This window comes from Juglans regia, chromosome 10, assembly GCF_001411555.2.
Source record: "Juglans regia cultivar Chandler chromosome 10, Walnut 2.0, whole genome shotgun sequence".
Taxonomy (NCBI): domain Eukaryota; kingdom Viridiplantae; phylum Streptophyta; class Magnoliopsida; order Fagales; family Juglandaceae; genus Juglans; species Juglans regia.
The window spans coordinates 18,519,171-18,532,541 of NC_049910.1; the positions used below are offsets into that span (position 1 = coordinate 18,519,171).

A 13,371-nucleotide genomic window follows, 5' to 3' on the forward strand; every position below is an offset into this window, starting at 1 on the left:
AACTTTCACATTTGGCGCGTTGTTAAAAAGAAAAAGTTTTTAAGTTCAAGTTTAATAGTAGCATACTGGCTCCCTGAAAATTCTAAGTCTTTTTGAGAAGCGGGGTGTTACAATGGGGAAGACAAGATTATATGGAGGCAAGCAAAGGATGGAAGATTCTCTGCAAGAACAGCTTACAAGTTGCTGACAGATAGAGTGATTGGGCCAGATGTTGAAAGTTCTCACTATCATCAACCAATTCCTTTATGGAAAAGTCTATGGAAGCTGAAGATATTTGCTTGGAGAGCATGTAAGAATTGTTTGCCAACTACAGAGAATCTGATACATAGACATGTCAATGTGGATCCCTATGTTGTTTGTGCAATGATGTCCCAGAATGCATATCACATGCTTTATTATACTGCCATTCAATTCAAAACACTTGGAGACAAGTGTTACCTTCTATGCTCTATAATGAAGTTCAAAGCAGTTTTCTACAAACTTCTTTGGATTTACATAGCAGAGGCTCAACTGAAGAGATGGGTTATTCTTTTTACTGGTTTGGGGTTTTTGGTTTAGAAGAAACAAGACGGTACATGATCAGATAGTTATTAGTCTAAAACAGATTGTAGCTCAAGCCTTATCTTTGCAGAAATATGCTCAGGATCATAGGTAGTCACCACAATCAAATCTGAAGTATTATTGCATATGGCAGTCACCCCCTTCTGGTTTGGTTAAACTCAATGTAGATGGCGCCATGTTCTCAGACCAATAAAGGGCAGGAGTGGGGGCAATTCTAAGAGACCAGAATAGTGATGTTTTATTTGTTGTTAGTATGAAAAAATAAAATGATGATGAGCCTGAGGCAATGGAGCTTCTTGCAATGCTTAGAGGTTTACAATTCTGTTTGCAAAGAGGGATTACTCAGCTAGTCCTTGAGAGTAACTGTTTGATGATGTAGATAATGTAGTTATGTGGGAGGATGTGATTCCTATGCCTATATCCCAAATTGTTTGGAGTGATATTTCCATGAGTCATTCTTTCACTGAGTGAAGGTAAGGTTTTTCCTCTCTAGGTTTCTTGGCAAACTTAGAGCTTCCATCCTTCTGGACTTCCATTTGTGAAGGATAGGTGATGGAAGGGGACATTTCTAAAATGTGTGAAGGCTGGAAACTCACGGAAGAGGAACAAAAGGAGGTGGCAATCAGAAATGAGGATGTGGTGTTATCATAATCAAAAAGCAAACTCTGTTTTGTGATGTTGGTGGTGGCTGAAAAGGAAGCCAACAAAGGTACCCTTAGGAACACCCTATCCCAAGTGTGGCAGATAGAAGGGAAAAATGTCTCCAAAGAGGTAGGCAGGAACAAGTTTTTGGTAGAGTGTAAGAAGGTGGAAGACAAGAAGAGGATCATGAAAGGTCATCCCTAGTCTTTTGATAAGAATCTAGTTTGCTTGCAAGACTGCGAAGGGTTCAGGTCTTGGATGGACATGAGTTTCCATAAAGAACCTTTCTGGATCCATTGCCATGATCTGCCTTTTGCTGGTATGAACTATAACACAGGTGTTAATCTGTGCAAAGGGGTGGGAGAGGTACTTATGGTCGACACTGATAGCAGTGGTCTCTGTTGGGGGAGTTTCTTAAGAGTTAAAGTCCTTTTCGATATCCCTAAGCCTTTGGCAAGAGGGAGGCTACTCAGTCTGGATGAATCAAAGTATTGGATTCCTTTCAAATATGAGAGGCTGCCAAACTTTTGCTACCATTGTCGAATGATCAAGCATGCTATGGGCATATGTGAAAGTCTGGATAGAGGGAAGACAAGTATGGAAGGGTTCAGTCAACAATATGGTGCCTGGCTAAGGGCAAATCCAAAAGCCTCTTTGATTGGCAGTAGTTAAGTTAGGAAGGTACCTGGCCATGGAGGGAGGCCGGGGAGTGTCAGTAGGGAGGAAGATGGTGGAGATCAGCAAGAAACAAATACACATGGAAAGGAGGGGCTCAAGGCAGACTTCGTGGAAGAAGATCAAGGAGTATTAAATGCAGGAGGAAACCCAGGATTATGTCTTAGAAAAGAAGACCCTGTTGTTTCTAAAAGGAAAGCTGACTATCCTTTTGTGGAAGGACAAGGGGCAGTTTCCATTTTGGTTAGGGCAGAATCCTCTCTGGCAGGTGGAGTACCTATCCCAGGAAAAGGTGAGTAGAACTTTTCCTCTTTGAGTGAGGCAACTACTGCCCTCATGGAAAACCACATGCAGTTTCCTTTAGTTGGTAGTCATCCGGATCTACTACCAACCCTGCACCCACAAAAGTCAAGGACCAGGCTGGCATGAGAGGATTCTCTATCACAACCAGATGGAAAAGAAGGGCACGTGATGGATTAGACATGTTGAGCAAGACTAACACATGTGCGATGGACTTGGATAAAGTAAAAGCTAGACAAAAGAGGAAAAAAAAGTATGTCTCAGCTGTAGTGGCTGGTAAGAAACTCAAACAAAGTCTCGATAGGGAAGGAAGAGAGTGGGATAGCAAGGCAGTTGCTACATTGTAGCATTGCCAATCCCCATGAAACTCTTATGTTGGAACTGCCGAGGGCTTGGGAACCCTCGGATAGTTAATGAGCTTCACTTCTTGGTGAAGGAAAGAGGCCCCCAACAATGCTTTTTTTGTCTGAAACCAAGAGTAACAAGTCAAAAGTGGAGAAAGTAAGGAACAAGATAGGCCTTACAAACAGTTTTATAGTTGACTGTGTTGGTAGGAGTGGTGGTCTTGCCCTCCTTTGGAAAGAAGAGGTGAGTGCTCAATTGTTTTCATACTCCAATAGTCATATCTCAGTGACCGTTAAACTTGAGTTGGGAGGCCAAACATGGATGCTTTCAGGTTTCTATGGAAACCCTGCTACAGAAAAGAGGAAAGAGAGTTGGAGACTCTTGAGAATGCTGAAACCAGAGAACCATATTGCATGGCTATGTATGGGGGACTTCAACGAAATTTTATGTAATGAGGAGAAAATGGGGGCAGCCACTAGACCATTTTCTCAGATGGAATCTTTTAGGCCGGCTCTCGATGATTCTGACTTAACTAATCTGGGGTTCATTAGATCAAAGTATACATGGAGCAATAATAGAGAAGGGAGAGGTTTCATTAAAAAAATGCTGGATAAAGTCCTGGGTAATGGTCAATGGCCTATGCAATATTGCAACAATGAAGTACATGTATTACCTGTGTTGAGTTCTGACCACTCTCCACTTTTAGTCCTTTGTGATAATGAGGAAGCTGCAATGAGTAGAAAAAAAAAGGTTATTCAGGTATGAGGCCTGTTGGTCTTCGAAACAGGATTGCAAGGACATAATTAGGAGGTCCTGGCAGGCTAGTCTTAGAGGGGAGCACTCAGTGATAAACCTCAAGAATGGCCTGGATAGATGCAGAAGGAACCTGAAGGTTTGGGCTGAAGTATCTGTTTGGAACAAAAGGAATCAAATCAGGCAAAAAAGTGTTAGGATCTAGGAGATGTTGAGAATCAATCAAGGTGATTTTAATGAATCCATTAAGGGCCTTCAAAATGAAGTTAACATGCTATTAGCAGATAAGGAGCTCAAGTGGAGGCAAAGATCAAAACAGCAGTGGTTGAAAGAAGGTGACAAGAATACAAGCTTCTTCCACAAGTGTGCCTCTGAAAGAAGGAAAACACAAACTATATCAAGGATTTTCGATGAAGGGGGAGTCTGTATTAATGATCCAGCTGACATATGTGTTACATTTCAAAGCTATTATAAGAACTTATTTATGACCTCCAACCCGAGGGACATCTCTAAAGTTCTAAGGGATTTGAACCCAGTGGTCACACCTTAGATGAATAGCCAGATCATAAAGCCATGCTCACATGAAAAGGTAAAGTAGGCTTTGTTGGAGATGGACCCTCTGAGCTCTCCAGACCCTGATGGATTCTCAGCTAGTATTTTCCAAGATCACTAGGAAACTATAGGTGAGGGGTGGTTCTTTGCAGTCAGAAAGGTTCTCAATGCTAATAGGAAGGTGTAGGAACTAAATGAGACCTACATTGTCTTGATCCCTAAGAAAAGAAACCCCACAATGGTGGCTGAGTACCATCCCATTAGCCTCTACAATGTGGTATATAAAGTGGTCTCCAAAGTTTAGGCCAACAGAATGAAGCATTTCCTGTCAACACTTATCTCCCCTTCTCAAAGTGCATTTGTCCCTGGGCATTTGATATCAGACAACATAATAGTTGCATATGAAGCCATGCACTCCATATAGAATAGAATGAAGAATAGAAAAGAGAGCTACATGGCAATGAAGTTGGACATGAGCAAAGCTTATAACCGTATAGAATGGTCTTTTCTAGAAGCTGTCCTACAAAAGATGGGCTTTAAGAAGGAGTGGATTGCCTTGATTTTGTAGTGTGTATCCTCTGTCAAATATTCCTTATTGATAAATGGTGTTCCCCAGCAACCTTTCCAACCATCTAGAGGCCTTAGACAAGGGGACCCTCTCTCCCTTTATCTTTTTATTTTATGTATGGAGGTACTTGGGAATATGTTGGACTCAGCTGAGAGAAAGGGTCATATCTCTGGTTTCCCATTTGCTAGGGGTTCTTTGCTGATTAACCACCTTTTCTTTGAAGATGACAGCTTGCTTTTTTGTAAAGCAAATGCCCTAGAGTGGAGTAGAATGTTCAGGCTTCTAAACTCGTATGAGGTTGCTTCTAGACAGAGACTTAATTTGGAGAAGTCAGCCATCTTTTTCAGCAAAAACACTCCTATAGCTGCTAAACAGGTTATTCTCTCGACAGCTAGGATGAAGGAAGCCAAACACTTTGAGAAGTACCTAGGATTGCCAATCTATGTGGGGAAGAACAAGTTGGCTTCTTTTAGGCCTATTATGGATTCCATTAGAAATAGAGTTCAAAATTGGAAGGTGAAATTCATCTCTAATGCAGGTAAAGAAGTGCTTTTGAAGTCAATAGTGCAAGCTATCCCCACGTACTGCATAAGCATCTTTAAACTCCCTAAGTCTATAATCAAGGCTATTAATAGGCTAATGCAGCAATTCTAGTGGGGCAGTAAAGGGGATAGGACAAAAACTCAATGGTTGTCTTGGAATTTGCTTGGAAATAACAAAATAGATGGTGGGCTTGGTTATAGGGACTTGATAATTTCAATCGAGCACTACAAGCCAAGCAAGGCTGGAGAGTGACTCAACAAATCAACTCCCTTGTGGCTAGAGTATTAAAAGCCAAGTATTATCATAGATATGATTTCATGCATGCAAGAATTGGTAGTAATGTCTCGTATGCTTGGAGCAGTTTATTGGAGGCTAGACTAGCATTGGTAGAGGGCTTGATATGGTGCATTGGGAATGGAAAGGAGGTCAACATTTGGAGGGACAAATGGATTCCTCAACCTACTTCATACAAGGTGCAGACCCCTCTGGATGAGAGATTGGTTCATTGGATAGTAGCTAACCTTATAGATGAGCAGACAAAAGCATGGAACATGCCTGTTTTGAAGAGTATTTTCTGTGAAGAGGACATCAGCAACATAACTAGGATCCCTATCAGTTGGAGGGGTATCTCAAACCAGCTAGTGTGGAGGTGCACTAAAGATGGACTGTTTACAGTGAAGTGTCTATCACCTCCTCAGGGAAATGGAACAATATTCTATAGGACAATCATCTAAGGGAGTGAATCATAAGGAGATCTGGTCCTCTATTTGGAAAATTAAGGTCCCAAGTGCAGTCAAAATGTTCTTGTGGAAATCTTGCCATGATTCATTGCCAACAAACCTTAACCTCAGTAAAATGAGAATAAGGGACTCTAATCTATGCCCTGTGTGTATTTTGGAACCTGAGAGTGTAATACACACCTTAAGGGCTTGTGAGTCAGTGTAGGATGTATGGGGAATTTGTTCTAGGAGTCTACAGAAAGTGCAAGTCAGTTTCCAAACATTCAAAGATTTAGTGAGTCACCTTCTTTCAGTATTAAGTGAGGAAGACTTAGAGCTTTTTGCTATCATTGTACATCTAGTGTGGAAGAGAAAAAATGGGCTTATGTTTGAAGAGAAATTCGAGGACCCTTCCAAGGTGGTACACAATAGCCACCAGATGCTTAGAGACTACAAGGCAGCTATTGAATGCTGCTCTTCCAGACAAACAGAGAGGCCTCAAGTCACTAACTGGATTCCCCCACTTGTGAATGGTTTTAAGGCCAACTAGGATGCAGCTGTAGACAAAGTAAGGTGCAGAGTTGGAATAAGGATGGTGGTGAGGAACTGGGAAGGTAAAGTGATTGCAACTATGAGATCTCAAAGGAATCTATTCCCTGATGCAAAATTGGCTGAGGCAGTGGCTGCCCTCAAAGCTGCAATTCTTTGCAAACACCTACATCTACAAAATCTTATCCTTGAAGGGGATGCACTCACTATGGTCCAAGACATCAACAAAGAGACAAGGGACTGGAGCACTGCATGCCTGATTATCCAAGTCATCAAAGCAGAAATCAAGAATCTTCCAACTTGGTCATTTCAGCATGTCTTTAGAATTTTTAATAGTATTGCCCATTGTTTAGCAAAGGAAGCTGTAAAACTCTCTGAGAAGAGCATTTCCTTGGAGGGAGTCCCTCCTTGTATCCAACATTTGCTATATTAAAGAGGAACAAGTTTGATTACTCCAAAAAAAAAATATCCCAAACTGTTTGGGTTGACAAGGCTTCTTTGTAAGTCATTGATTCTATAATGAAATTTCATATCAAATTATGTTATGTGAATAGTATGTGGTGTAAAAACGTTCAAACAGAATTATTTCTTGTCATGTATAATTTTTGTCAAAAAACTATCTTGTGGTTCACGAATGTGCTCCACCCAGTCGTCAACAGAGCATAATGACAAAAAAGAGTTCAAATAGCAAAATAACAAAAAAAACCCCATGTTTATACCCATGTTTAACAGCATATACATTATACCCATGTTTAACAAAATAACACAAAAAATAAAAAAAAAAACCCAGATCTATCAAAGATTCTTCCATTCAAACATTTTTATCATAACGGACCCAAATCAACAAAGTAATAAAAGGACAAAATCCTAAAAAAATTGTTACACAAAAAGCAAGCCAAGACAAGTACTAATTGCTCTGAGGGTGAGTTTTTCTTTTTCCCTTTTCATTCTGTACCACATTCCATTCTGGGTCATTTTCATTTCATTTTCTACACAAATGTTACAGAGAAGTATTACCTTGGTTCTACGTCTTCTACATAAATGTTACCCAAATCACAAAGAAAACCTTGGGGTCAAGAGGATGATGACGAGTCGGCAATGAAGATGATGAGGTCACGAGGATGACGGGATTTCTTCGATCGCTACTGAGGGATGGAGCTTTGCTCGGCAGAGACGCTACAGTTTCAACTTGTGAGACGAGAGAGAGAGAGAGAGAGAGAGAGAGAGAGATGGAGATGAATGCGAGATAGAGAGAGATGGATGGGAGATTAGAGATGAAGCGGCTTTTAGGGTCACAACTTGTATCTCTTCCAATTTATACAAACCCGGGCAGTACCGCGTATTTATAATGGAACCCGAGTTCATACTCAGGTCCGAACCGGAAGAAACAGGTTATTAGAATGCGGTTCCGGACTGGGCGGAAAAAAAATCCGGCCCGGATTAACAATCTTAGGTCGACATGTAGATAAACAGCCAAATAAGTGATGAATATGTAAATTACTAAAAAAATATATAAACCAGGTCCACCCATCAGACACGTTTGAGACAAGAAATTGATATCCAGATATCTACTTTATTAACAGAGTATGCTTCACAAGAGCGTACAAAAAGGAATCCAGACCGGACGAGGTATCAGTTTACATCTTTAACATATACCTTTCACTCCAATAATAAATGGTAGAGTGGAGTCTGGACTGGTATATGAATTAGACCGAATCTTGAATAAGAGCATTATTGGATTCGTCCATTACAGAGTCCCTTAAGCATGCAGGCGTCTATCTTGGGGACTGTATTTGGCATGTGGTTATACACCATGGCTTTTCATTTTCATTTGATTGACTTGAATTCTGATTGCTTCAAGAATTACAATTATTAATCAGCTCTGCATCTTAAATTGCTTCAGATTCTGGCCACAATCTATTCCAGAAAAAACTGAGGATAACGTTACCATATGGTTCTGATCAGCTCATATGAGATTCAAACCATTCAAAGATCTGTTCACAATGCAAGCTAGTCATTTCATGGTAAGCAAATGCAAGATTTAATTCCTCCTGAATGTGTTGTTCCAAACGCTGATCTGGCAAATGAATTCTACTCTCTCTGAGAGCTTTCTTCCAATTCGTTGCACGCCCATCATTCCTCATATATCCACTTTCATCAATGAAGCCCTTGTCCTGGAAAAGCTCAAACAACTTTGCAGAAACAGTTTGATCAATACCTTGGATTCTGTCTGCTAAAATTTGTGGAGACAAGGGGAACTCCATGCACTCAATCTCTGCCACATCAACACCTTTATTCTTCAGTAGCTCCAAATTTTCATTTATCTTGGTATGCCTACGTAGATCTTTAGGCATGTGCACAAATAAAGTAGGAGGGTACTCCCCTGTGATATGAATTTTATCAAATATGCCTTCAGCAATCATAAGTGTAAGACTATTAAACTTCAACTCGGTGGCAAGAACAGAAATAAAGTACCCTCCAGAGGAGGCCCCCAAAGCCACCAGAGGAAACTGTTGAAGCCTATTTTTCTCAACCCACTGTTTTATAATATCTTTGACGACAAATTTTTCCTCCCTAAATGTCCAGCATCTTGCTGCGCTTGAAATGGTAAGAACGGCAAACTTTCGAGCAAGTGCATTAAGGACGATTAACCTTTCTTCAGGTAAACCAATGCAATTAGGGCAGGTAGAAGACCTGTCCCAAAAGTTGACAGATCTGCCATTGCACCCATGAGCCACAAAGATAACCGCCTTAGGTGTATCAGGTATCTGCCATACGAGTTCTGTTCCATTCAGAACCTCTATAGTTGGATGAAATTGCACCTGAGGCATAGAGCTATTCCATTTCTGCTTCACAAGTCCAAATGATGATGTGATTTTATTACCATGATCCCGCAATGAAATTGTCAAAACTACAAGAATCAGAAAAAGAGATGTGATAAAAACAGTAACATGATTCTTTTGAGGCCCAGTCCAAGCCTTTGATTTATTTCCACGCTTCCACATTACTTCTGAGAGGAGTGGAAAGAGAGAGAGTTGTTCTTCTGAATTTCCAAAATCGCAAAATATGACATGAATCCTACAAGAAATAGATAAATTTTGATGTAGATTTGCCACAGCTGATTAGGGTTTATAACCAGACATAAGCAAATTCAAAGAAATTGATTGACCCTCAATGTTCAATATTCAAAACCACAGGGAGGAAAAACAAACGACTCCAGCCAGCTAACCCTAAGCAACCATTGGGTTTGTCATTCTTTTGTGTGTATTTTTTTTCTCAAACCAAAGAAGGAAACTGTATGTAGAGGTATCTAGAATGCAATGATAAATTTGATAAGGTTTACTATAAACCAACAAAATTTGATGTGTTCTTTCATCAGGTGATCATATATATATTTTTATAAGTAATAAAGGATTTTATTGATGAGGATGATAAGCATAACACATGTACACAGGATGTATACAAGAGAACAAAAATATATTTAAGATGCGAACAATAGAAGAATTAACAAACAGCAAGGCTTGTGCACCCCCAATATTAGCCAGGTCATAGTCCCGGACAACTAGTGCCAATTAAAAAAAGGGAGCAAGCTTAGAGGCCAAAGAAATAGAAATACAGAAATTGGGATTCGGTACAAGTGGATTCTCTAATGCTTGGTTTGGATACACAAAACTATCTCATCCCATCTCATCCCATTTCATCTCATCATTACAACTTTCCCAAACTCTCATACAAAATATAATAAACAACTCAACTTTTTCAAATCCCAAAATAAAAATTATATTAAAAATTATATTAAAAAATTATATTCTAATAATATTTTATTCAATTTTCAACAAAACACCTCATCTCGTCTCATCTGAACTGCGTAATCAAACGAGGCCTAAGTCTCTTCGTTGTTAGAAATCACTATTATGGCTCCTATAAATTTTCTTAAGTTGTTTGAAGGCACTGATAATTTAGTAATTTGATAACTTCTTGTACACATGACATATGGTGGTTCAGTTGTATTTATTATCCAAATCAAAGATTCCTTACCTAGTGTTAGCTTGCGAGGGTTTCAATTTGAGAAATAGTCCTAATCTCGAACATATACCCTGAATTTTACAGATGTGGTATCAATTGAGTTTAATGTTTCAGCCGCATGCCTTCTGTATTGTAAATTTCACCCAAGTTTCTACTTTTAAAATTGAATTTTCCAAATTCTTAAGTCCTAGTGCAAATGCAAATAGTTGCCTAACTGTCTGTATTTATCTACTTATCAAAAACTGTCTGTATTTATGTATATTAAAACTGATTGACAACCGCATGAAGCAACTCCACCCCAATGCCATCTTAATATTACTCAAGATGGAAAGCACCTATCATTTCACATCTTTCCAAATCTCAAATCTAAAATCTTAGGGCTCGTTAGGTTCATTGACTACACTCAGCTCAGTTGAATTCATTTCAAATTTAGACATATTCTAATATTCAAACACTCAACTCTCAAATCACTAAACTCATTTCAACTCGAAACCTCTTTACATGTGAGACCCACAACTTTTTTTAACTCAACACCTCTTTACACGTGAGACCCACAACCTTTTTCAATTTTCCATCTTAACATCCAAGCATATCTAAACTCATCTTAGGTGGATCCCACAAAACTCACTTCACCATCTCAACTCACTACCTATTCATAGAGAGCACAACTCAGCTCAACATCAAAACGCAGTCTTAGTCTTTTCCAAAGTCCACCCTATTGACGAGATTGAAAACTTGAGACCATAAGAAGGATCTCTCTATGTTACGCAAAACTCTGAAACTCAATCGTTATTAGAAATCCAGACTCGTTAACATAAACTAACGAATTCATTTACAAACAGGATGGTCCTCTCCCACTCCATAAACCCCAAAAATCACAGTTTTTCCTTAGCTCAACTTAAGTTGGGCGTTTTAGACTTCTACATGCTGCTTAACAGACCTAAGCTTCAACTTAATCATTCAAATTCATTCTTTAAAAAAAATCCAATATCTGCGGGAAACGAAATTCCCCCGCATTTTTACAATCTGCAAGCCCTACTATTCCATGAGTTAATTGCCTAATTTTCTGGTCAAAAGATCTCGGTGTTCAAACAATTGAAGCAAATCAGAAAAATCGAAAGCAGTATCTGACACAATTATTATCAGATCTCCGAACTAGATCGTAGCTTCTCTTTAGTAAGTGAAGGAAACAACGAAGGAAAGAGAAATAAATTTTCGAGCCCACATCTCAGAACATGAACGACAAGAAGATACCTGCAAAACTTGGATCAGAAAGAGCCGATCGAGGTTTGGACGTCAGCCTTCAAGGCACTGTTCACTTGATGAACTGTTGTTTAACTACAGGGACGAGGTGAAGGTCCGAAGGATATATATTCCAGATTTGCAGTTGATATGAGCATCGGAAATTAACAGTATGGTACATGTTTATGCGTTTATTGGACCGGGTCACCAACGATACGATTGAACGGCCCACAACGATGGTTTGGGTGTTAATATCGTGGGGGTGAATTTACCGTTTAAAGATTTTACAATCACCTCTCATAACTCTTAATATAATAAAGAAAATAGGGTCTGAGGGAGGCTAAAGACGATGCTACCCCTATAGAATTCTGGAGGAGATCTGTGTGTAGAGAAATCAATAATCTGAGGGGTCTCTATTTGTAAAGAAGTTTGTAGATATGTAGAGATTCTCTTTTTATTAAGGTCTCTTTCTTTCTTTAGAGTAGTTGATTCCTCTTACCTTATATCACTTTTACTTTTTATATCTCGAGTCAAATTCTTTTGGTTTTATCTCATCCTTGTCCTATCTCTTGCCTTTTAGCTCTTCTTTATATTATCTCTTCCTCATCTCATCTTTTCCTTACATTATTATCTCTTGACTTTATCTTTTCATTGTCTTATTTTTTCCATATCTTATCTCTTTCTTTATTCTTGGTAATTGGCTTCCACTCGCAATTCTTGGCTCCCAATTCATTTCATATGAAACAGATGCTCACAATTCTTAAAGTTGACTTGTCCAATAAGAAGGTCTTGAAAATCTTCAAGTCAATCATGATAAAGATAGTCTATGAAAGCATTAGAAAAATAAATTATGGAAATTTATCTCTAGTTTTCCATTATGCGATGCAATGAAGATTTCTTAGGGCGGTCTTCGAGGAGACTTACGAAATTCATGGTAAGCGCATTCGAGGATGGACCTCTACGAAATTTGTTTGCTCGAGTGTTCTCTTGATAATCGAGCGTATGACTGATAATCATGCATCATTGATAACTGGGTATGATTGTTTATTGTTAGTAAAGAGAGGGTAAAGTGTGTTCTCCATATTTGGTGATCGTTTTTGTTTTTGTGAGAGTTAGTGGCTTTCTTGCTTTTCGTTGGGGTTAATGCAGAGTTTGTTGTAACCTGCATTAAGTGGTCGAGAGCCCATCGACCCCCTGTGTCCATCTCAAGCAATTGTCAAGCCTGTCAATTCGTTCCCAAAGGCAACTAGCTCGCGTGAGGCATTTATGGAGCTTGAAGGCTTGTTCCCAAAGGTTACTCGTTGGCAGCAGTTATGGCGAGAATGTTAGCCTCGATCGTATGCGCGCATGCTAATATTTCTCGGTGAGATAGCGAGTGTTATCCCTGTAATAGCCCACTAAAAATTCAATGATGGAATTTTTCTTGGTTTTAAGAATCTCGTGAGAACTCCGTAAGTTTTCACGAATCAACTAATCACATAGATTTTACTCTGTCAACATAATTAGTGTTACAACTCACTGTGGGGCCAGAACTGTGATTCTAATTATTTGAAGTAGTTATAAGTGTCAGAATCCATTATGATCTGATCCATTAAATTCAGTTGATTATTTAGGATTTTATGGCTCAATAAGTCCATTTTCATATTTTCAGACGAAACGCCTGTTTGAAACTATAAAATTATTTTTAGGGACAATTTGGGGTTGAATTTCGATAAACGATTTTCACTGTAAGTTAATATGAATATTTATAAATTTTTAGTGCTGAGTTTATGATTCACTTTTCCAGAGTAAATAGTAACCTCAATAAGCACACCAAGTGCAATGTTTTCAAAATCATTATGTGGAATGCCCAAACTAGATTAGAGAAGTTTTATTTAGACATTTGGCAATATCTTA

At 39.0% G+C, this 13,371-nt stretch overlaps 1 protein-coding gene across 2 annotated transcripts; it reads right to left on the minus strand.

Annotated features, from left to right (window-relative positions):
• Positions 1-7,746: 7,746 nt before the first annotated feature.
• LOC108987019 lies at positions 7,747-11,649 on the minus strand. Of its 2 annotated transcripts, none has more exons than XM_018959862.2 (2): positions 11,488-11,649; positions 7,747-9,053 (listed from the first exon to the last, which is right to left on the minus strand). In XM_018959862.2, exon 2 carries the CDS (start codon positions 9,036-9,038, stop codon positions 8,169-8,171), a length of 870 nt encoding a protein of 289 aa, XP_018815407.1. In that variant the 5' UTR covers positions 9,039-9,053; positions 11,488-11,649; the 3' UTR covers positions 7,747-8,168. The 2 variants fall into 2 exon arrangements, with proteins under 2 accessions (XP_018815407.1, XP_018815406.1); XM_018959861.2 differs by having other exon boundaries at positions 7,747-9,285.
• Between the last annotated feature and the right edge of the window lie 1,722 nt (positions 11,650-13,371).